We start from the raw sequence: 8722 nt of genomic DNA, 5'->3' as shown, positions 1-8722 counted from the left end.
GTCACACGGAACTGCTGCCTCGTGAGAAGCCCGATTTCATGGAATCGTGATGCTCGCTCATTGGTTTACACCGCCAGTGATAGGCTATTTATAACTGCGTACACACGTTGATTGCACTGCAGGCAGGAGAATGGTGACTAAGCAAGCGTAAGCTTACAACTAAAACCTACCAAGAAAAATACGACATTATCCAGTTTTGCGAGGCAAACCCACTGATGAAGAAAACAGCCATAGCTGAGAAGTTGGACATCAAACGGCAGACATTGAACGATATCTTGAAGAATAAGGGCAAGATATTTAGACAAGTGGAGAAGATCGCGAGGCCGGTGGTAAGTGTGAAACACGTGAAATGTGTGTCCTTTGAAGATGTCGATGCCGCGCTCATCATCTGGTTTCGGCAAATGTCGGCTCGGCCAAATATTCGGTTGGACGGTGAAATGTTGCTGCTGAAGGCACGTAAATTCGCTGTGGACCTCGGGCATGATGATGCCGAGACCTTGCCGATGCACTGGATAGACAGATTCAAAGTGAGGTGGGGAATCGGCAAGGTCAAGAAGTGTGGCGAATCGGGCAGCGTGGATTCGGCAGTGGTGCACGACTCGAAGGATGGCAAATTGAAAGACATCTTGGAAAGGTATCAGCCTCGGGACGTGTACAATACCGATGAGACTGGGCTTTTCTGGCATTCGTTGGTCAATCCCATCATGGTGATAAGCAGGCGAAGTTGTTGTCTTACAGTTGTTCATTATCTTTACTTTTGATAAACTGATTCATGAATTCCATCTTTTCTTGATCACTTTCCAACTCACCAATGAACCCCCACCTATGCGCCAAGGATTGTGTTTTCCTTTTGGTACAATAGCCGGCTCTCACACATACGTGTCCAGGCCGCGCGCGACTTCATCCTTCACCCCACAGTCATCATGAATGTTCGCATATGAGTAAGTCGTCACTTTTTTCTCGGTCCCGATGATGACGACTTATGCCTAGTCTACTGTATGTATATATATATATATATATATATATATATATATATATATATATATATATATATATATACATACACACACACACACACACACACACACACACACACATCGGGGCGTATTATGTGATACCGTCCGTCCGTTCCTGTCCGCATTCTACCTCCCAAAGTTTTCCACTTTCACGTTTCATATTTGGGACAGAGGTAGAGACTGTGGAGACGGTGTGTCGCGACATACGTTCGTCATCTAAAGTGGTTGCCATGGCAACCAGGATGCTGTTTTCCATGTAGTAGCACAATTCTGTATATACCTTATTGTTCTTCATAAATTGTCGTGTTTGAATATATAATTATGTGTGTGTGTCACAGAGACTTTTTCGGGCGTATATTGTGCTCACTTGCGCTCTTGTTGTGCATTGGCTTTGGCTCTGTTATTGCACTTAAATTAGCATTTTATATGAGGTAAAAACCAGTTTCACGCAGATAAAAAAAAATATTGAATCGAAAATCTATGCACAAGGAAGAGCAAGTGGCAAGGGTAGACTTACAATACAGGATACTAAAAGTGGGGAAACAACATGCAAATGAATGAATGAAAAGGAAAAGAGGAGATAAAGTGAGAAGTTTAGGTGGTTACGTGCAAGTGAAAGGGGTGGGTTTGGAGATGATTAATGGGTGATGAAACGAGATGGCAGTGAACTTACCAGCCTGAAGTCCAAGAGGGAGTTGGAAATGAACAGCCTTGGGAAGGTGGTTCCAAAAGTAGGAGAAAAGAGGAGCAATGGAGTGGAGGGGAACAGTGAGCCTGGATTTTGGAATGATAACAAGTGTGGACTTTCTGGAATAACACACGCACCCTATCGGCGCCTGGGAGGCGTTTAGGGCTATAATAGCAGGGGGTGCACGAATCGGAAGATTGTAGAAAGAATAGGCCACCAGCCTGTCTACGAGGAATGATAAAAAAGCCTTGTTCTTCTGATTCTTTGTGGAGAATAACATTGATGTTGAGTGTTTTGGATTCCACAGCATCCAGGAGGGAAAATGTGAAGCATGGACACCAGCCCACAGGGGAGAGAAGTATTTCACTCAGTTACAGGCAAAGGCCTTGAATGTCATGAGAAGTTCAGATTTGCCAAGGAAGTACTTTGTGTGATAGTGGGTGCCCAGTTTGTGGCTGGTGTTTTCTAGGTCTGCACAAGGGAGGCCGTGGCTGATGGTGAGACCCAGAAGTTTGATGGGACTGAACCTCTTCTAGTAAATTATCAAGGTGGTAAACAGTTATCTCGCTGGGCCTGCCCATTAGCTTCTCGGAAGTAGTTGTCACCAACACCCTGAGCAGATACCAAGAGTAACAGGTATATGAATAAGGTGGTTACCTATTTTGTTTCTGTTCAAATGTGAATATTCATATGATGTATAACAGTCTAGTGCCATGATCTTCACTATTGTTTGAGGGGGCCACTTTTGCCGATAAGATATTGGTGTGAGAGCCACCACACCACCTGCACGACTCCATCATGTCTGCTGTTCGGTTCCACCTCCACGTACTCTTCTTCGTTCTGGTTAACTGGGCTGCAAGCGTAATTGTTTGTATCCTGCCATCGACTGATGTAGTTATGTTACTTTTATGCTTCTCGTTTGAACACTCATTTGAAACCATTGGGTCAATTTGATAGGATTTATGGCGGATTATGATGGGGTATTTTCACATTTCTGTAATAGTGCGGCCCCTGATGTGCGGCCGTGTATCGGCCACCAGGGGCCGCCAGTGGCTCGCGGGCCACACGATGAAGAACGGGTCTAGTGTATGATATACCAGAGTGGTGTCAAAGCCACCCAATGCTCGCCTGTTTATACATTTATCGTTTTTCGTTTTTAAAAGACTAGTCATAATATTTTTTTTATAAAGCATTGCAGTGAAGTCTGATCCAAATAATTTTAAAGCAATATATGTATTTGTATATTGTAATCAGTAAAAATGAAGTGTGGTAGATAAAAACATTAGAAAGGAAATAACTTGCACCAAAAACTTGAACATTTTCACGCTCACGCCGGGGGTATCGCTATAGCTCTCTGTTCTTCGAACAGGCGAGCAAAAAATGGATTTTAAAATATACATCCCAGCTTGTTTTGTATTAAACATAGAAATAGTATTCTCATATTAAGGCAATGAAGTGCTTTGCATCATTTTCACCGCAGAAAGGAATCATTATGGTGTGTGAACATTCTCTTTTCTTATTTTTATGTACATAGTCGCAACTCGTGGAAGAGCTGGTGCACTGAATGGATCAGGATGTAACAGACAAAAAGGACGCAAAAGGAACAGTACAGAGGGAGTGCATTCTTTCCTCCCTTCAGAGTGCATTCTGTGTCCGTGATCTACTACTGGGGATACGTTTGTGTGATATTGGCAATAATCTTCAGTAAGTTTTGAGATTCAGAATATCAACTTTATCTAATCATCATGGCTAGGCTCTAAACGCCATGATGAGTAAAAACATTGCTATTCTTTACTGTGTGCCAGATATTTCTTAAAGACCAAGTCCATATTTACTGTCGTTTATATGTTTTTCTTTCTAAGTTTTGCAGTTGCTTGGATAAGCAGGTGATTCTTGCTGGCCCAGCCTGCATTCCATTAGAAATTCTTGAAATACCTCTTCTTAGCAATGCCTGGTCGACACACTATGTCCAGAGGCCACAAAAGCAGGGATGTTTATCATGAAATGCCCAACCTGTCCTTCCCCCTCCTCAAAGCCACTTTCCATCTCATGTCTACTCTCACCACACATTATAGCAGAAAATCACATTGATGAGAAGCCATGTTGTTCTTGTGGTGAAAATGTGGAATACAACACAATGTGAGAAAATCGGTGAGGAGCTGCTGGCATTTAAAACCGTCTTCCTTCCTTTCCTCTTATGAAAAGCCACTGAAGAAGTGACGTATTAGCTCTGATCTGTCAAATATCCAGCCGTGGTGTTGGTGCTCAGTAGATTCCAGTATTCCCTGATCAACATCTCATCGCAAAAGAGGATGAAAGTATTCATATAAAGCTGTTGATTTCCTGAGTATGTTTGCCTTGGGTGGGCACTGAGAGTTAACTTAATCGGCATCGTTATCGTCGGGTACTACACTCCAGTGTGCGATGGATGATCAACAGGCCTAGGAGCCTCGGTGCTCCTGAAGTAGTTTTGTGGCAGAGAATACACTTCCTCGTTTGCCATTGCCTTCTCAGCAGTCAGTAGGGCACGAACTTGGAATTTGTTCATGGTACAGGCTCACAATGGCCTACTATTTGTAAAAGGTGCTCTGGGGTCTTTAATGTCCATAAGTGAATGGTAGTAGATGGGACAGTCAGGTTAATATCCCATCTGAAATAACGACATGTCACGACACCTACCTGTCTCCATGCAGAGCACCAGACAAGACTGCTCAAAGACAGGTGCACTACCTTTGAACTACTTTGTCAGGATTTCCAGAACGGCTGTAAAGTTGACTTTAGAAGTGGTTATGTAAACCAATGGATCTGTTTGAACTGATGTTTAACACTAAATTATGAAAGAAAGACGGTTAAATTCTCATCTTCAAGATTAATAAGAATCGAAGCCTGATGATTTGCACGACTGCCATGAGAGGTCAAGGAAGCCAAAGATGTTATGTTCTTGAAGGTAGTGAAAAATATTAAATGACCCTTCGGAATCCTGGTTCATAGCAAGGTTGTGTACTTCATGGAATTCAATACGTTGTATGTCATTGAGAGATGCATCAGGTATGGAAATGAGACATTTCCAAATTCGAGATTGGAATGCCTGAGACTGTCCTGATATAATCTGCCTTTGAAGGCCAGTTTATATATCCTATCTATTCAACTCGAACCATGTTATTATCTCCATTTGAACCAGGCCATAAGTGTTCCAGGGTTTGGTCCTCTGCCGAGGGTTATCCCATTAAAGGATAAGATCTCCACTGGGCATTACCATAGACCACTACCAAAAAGGGACCATGTATAATTTGCCATATGTATCGAGAAAGTTACTATTACGTTGAGCTTTGGGTCGAGCCTCGACCTGTGCAGAAATGCATTTTGAAAGCGGTTTGACTCAGCGCAGGTCACGCTCTTGCTGTTCATGCTATCTTGTGTACAGATAGCATGAACCAAGTCTCTTGAATTTATGAAACCATTAAGTTTTGATTACGGCTTTAGGTTAAATGCTGTGGATCATTGTACCTGCAGCTAAACTGTTTAAATGATGGTAAATATTGGCAAACTGACTCCGGTAAACTAAAAGTATACATGCTTGATGACGTCTGACTTCGTACCATTTGATATGTTGTGCATTTCTGTGTGATGGCAACTGAAGCATACAGTGGATGCTCGGTGCAGAGCTGGTATTGCTTTGCTTGAACTTCATCTAGTTCACTCGTCATGTCACTTGTCATCGGAAACTTGGTGAGTTTGATATTCACCATTTGCACAAGGAAAGCAGGTAACATGGTGATGTCAGTTGTAATTCCCTCTTCCTAAATTTATTTTTAATTTAAGTACTAAATCGAGCAATTTTAATACGAGATAAGCAGAAATCTTTGCATTGGCAAAAGTGTGGCTCGTTTCCGGGGAAAAAAGGAGCAAGATTATCCTTTATGATAAACAGATATTTTCTTCTGAAACTGAAAGCTTTTCTGTTATATTCTTTCCGCTATATGGTGATATCATTAGTACAGGGCTCTCCCAGTTATCGATGCGGGTGACATGTGGATACCTGTAAGGGTTGCGACGTGGTGACCGAAGAGAAGAGAGACGTGGTGTTGGACAGCTCTTGCGGTATGGCGAAGGGAACCGCGATCTCAGGCGTGCGCATGCGTGCATCCTCTCCAAATTTTGCTGGCAGCAGCGCCGGGTACTGAGCGCCGAGAGCTGCCAAGGTTACCGCAGCTGTGTCAGGCACACGTCAAACCCCCAGTTGATTAAAAAGTTTGAATGTGCACACGAGTTAAACCTCAGACAGGTAATTATAAAACTTTGGGGGGGGGGAATCCCCCACGCCCCACCCCAAGGAATTTATGAGTTTTCAAGCAGACATGCGGTAAAGATTCGTTAATCTCCACATGTGTGAATCAGCACACTCCACCGAATCATAAGAAGATTTAGAGCATTAAACACAAGGCCCAAAAATCATGTACGTCTGATTACCCACTGACTCCTATTATTTGTACAACTGCTTTGTACTCCTCCCCCCCAAGAACAAACACCTGTATGATATACTCTAACATCATCTCTCCGGTTCCCACTCTCACATTGAAGTTGAAATAAATTAATGCGGAAAGTGGGATGGTGATTAGAGTGTATGCCTGGTTTTGGCTTAATGGTTAGGGTGGTGAGCTTGCGATCTGAGGATCCTGAGTTCAAATCCCACTCAGCTGTTGAATTAATACCAGATGGGGTTGACTCTGCTTGTCATCCTTCCGAGGTCGGCAAAATGAGTGTTATCACGCTGGTGTCCTGTGTCGGAGTGGTGACCTGTCCAGGATTGTGCCCAATAGCCAAGGAGACTGTTTAAGCAGCCCCGACGCTCTGCACAGAGTATGATCTCAATAGATGGATGGATGGATTAGATTAGAGTGTGGGGCTTGTAGAGTGAGATTGATTACAATCAATTCTTCATGGTACACTTTGTTTTGTTTTCAACTTTATGCTTCTGTTTACTGTGCATGCAACTGTGACAGGTTCTTGTTTGGCAAAAAGTTTTTCGTTCTGGTTTCCTCAAATTAATTTTCCATAATTTTCTTTTTTGAACTGATTTGAATGTGCTTTGCTGTGAAGTTATAAACACAAGAATATTAACTTTTTTATCCAATGAGAAATGCGTTCTAAAGTGGTAATGTCTCCATGCCATGTTTTGTGCATTAGAACCGAGGAAAGCTTGTCCTTGGGGTGGGGGGAACGAGAGCGTTCCTTGGTAAACCAGGACTACTCACAGCCTACAAGGAAGGTATTTATCCATAGCTCAATGGATTTCAGCTCTCCCCTAGAATTAGCACGCCAGCATCACATCTATCTCTCCTGGAATGTTTGGAATATAAAAGCTTTCAACATTATTGGAATCTCCTGCGATGTGCCCGAAGGACAAGACCCGTTGCTATCAAATGACAGGCGTGCCGGTGGCCTCTACTCATTTTTACTGCTACCCCTTCAGTCAAGTTCCCTCTGCTTTCTTAGCCTTCCAATCCTCCACAGCATCTCCAGCATGTACGCGCTATTCCAATAACCCCCTCCTGGTTAAACTTCCAAAACCCAAAGCTAACTGCACACCTCGGCTATTTTGTTCCTCGCTTCTCCCATGTGTACGTGACTGCTTTCCAGATGCTGCGCTGTCCCACTCTTTCCTCCACAACTCCATTTTCGAGAAGTTTACGATCAATTTGTCCAACCCAAACTTCTTTGCTAAGGTAATGTCAGGGTTAATAATACTTATGTTGCTATTGTTGATGGGAGAATCTACGTATTGCATACGCATGTATGGATATGAAAAAGAAAACCGAGAGAAAATAAATGGGGGAAGATAAGGGAGAGAACAAACCTTGCACAGAAAAGTACTAAACATGAATAAGACATTATATTCTGAAACTACAACAAAAACTAACAGCATAGCCTTCGTCAAGTTACGATTTCAATTACATCATCAGAGCCTGGATCACAATGAGGTGCGTGCCGACCAAGAGACCTTGTACCTGCCACCAAATCACATGTGATATAAATAACCAAATTTCCTTCACCAATCATTTGGGGTTAGCCTTCATTTGCCACTGATTCGGTAAGTGATCATGTTTTCATCAAAATCAGGATTTCTTTGGTGCTTCCCTCCAAGCGAAAAATTGTAATTAAAAAAAATGTATATTATATATCATTAAAAAGAGCTGAAGACACTTCACGTCGAAGGTTTCAGTGTGTACAAGCAGCAATTAATTTTCCACGCAAATTTGCTGAAATTCCGAGTTTTCACCTGGAATTTTTGTTTTTCATCCATGTTGTCATTGCGTTTGGCAAAAGTCGAGGATTAATAGAGCGCTTTGTGATTGCCCAATGATTTCATTCCATAAAGAAACGTGTTCAGTAAATGTACTTTTCTGCTGCGGATAATAATTAACTCGTGAGCATGGCGTTAGCTGATTGTAGAGATGATTGTGAGGTTAATCATTTCTGCCATTTATGGCTGATTTTCTATTAAGGGCGGCGTGTTCGTGCAGAGTTTCGTACCCTTTGCCCGGGCCCTCGCTATCCGTTATGACGCTCCTGCAGCATCGTGGCCTATGGGAACAGGCCGTCCGTGCGACCGCTCCGGGACTTCGGTAGAGCGGCTGGCCCTGCGTCTCCACCATGACTTGTGCTTTGTGAAAATGACCAACATCCACAGACCAACGTTGCTGTCTTCCGTCCACGGACGTGGAGTACTCTTGTAGACAATACCACAAACTATGAGTTCGTACTTCATTGTGATTCAATGTATACACATAAACCCAAACATGTGCAGTCTTATCGCTTTCAGACTCATCGCAACCGAGTAAACCGAAAACCGATAAATCGAGCACAGTCAGTAAACCGAAAGACCCACCTTTGTAAGAAAAAACAAAGGATGAGATTCTCATCAGATTTCTATCAAATCTCAAGGGGAAAGTGGGAGCTTTTTTTTAATGATAGCTTCAACATAAAGGATGCAGCTATTGTATTGATACTGAATATC

General features: G+C 42.7%; 1 protein-coding gene and 1 long non-coding RNA gene across 6 annotated transcripts in view; one reads left to right on the top strand and one right to left on the bottom strand.

Moving 5' to 3' along the window:
- RBM47 (RNA binding motif protein 47) overlaps nt 1-8722 on the bottom strand; it is a 49155-nt gene that overhangs the window by 3563 nt on the left and 36870 nt on the right. For 4 of the 5 annotated variants that reach the window (XM_085852727.1, XM_085852728.1, XM_085852731.1 and 1 more), the window contains one exon: nt 5744-5916. In XM_085852727.1, coding sequence (XP_085708853.1) covers nt 5744-5916 — 173 coding nt within the window. Of the gene's footprint in view, nt 1-5743; nt 5917-8238; nt 8369-8722 lie in introns of all 5 variants that reach the window. The other variant, XR_015050818.1, reaches the window with a different exon arrangement.
- Nucleotides 1088-8613, top strand: LOC147014612 (uncharacterized). Its single transcript, XR_015050820.1, has 2 exons — nt 1088-3408; nt 6892-8613. It is a non-coding gene; the product is annotated as an uncharacterized LOC147014612 (long non-coding RNA).

This window comes from Eptatretus burgeri, chromosome 13, assembly GCF_056783735.1.
Source record: "Eptatretus burgeri isolate ZD-2024b chromosome 13, Ebu_testis_v1, whole genome shotgun sequence".
NCBI lineage: Eukaryota > Metazoa > Chordata > Myxini > Myxiniformes > Myxinidae > Eptatretus > Eptatretus burgeri.
Note: the sequence above shows the minus strand (reverse complement) of the source record. Positions and strands in the feature narration are given on the sequence as shown.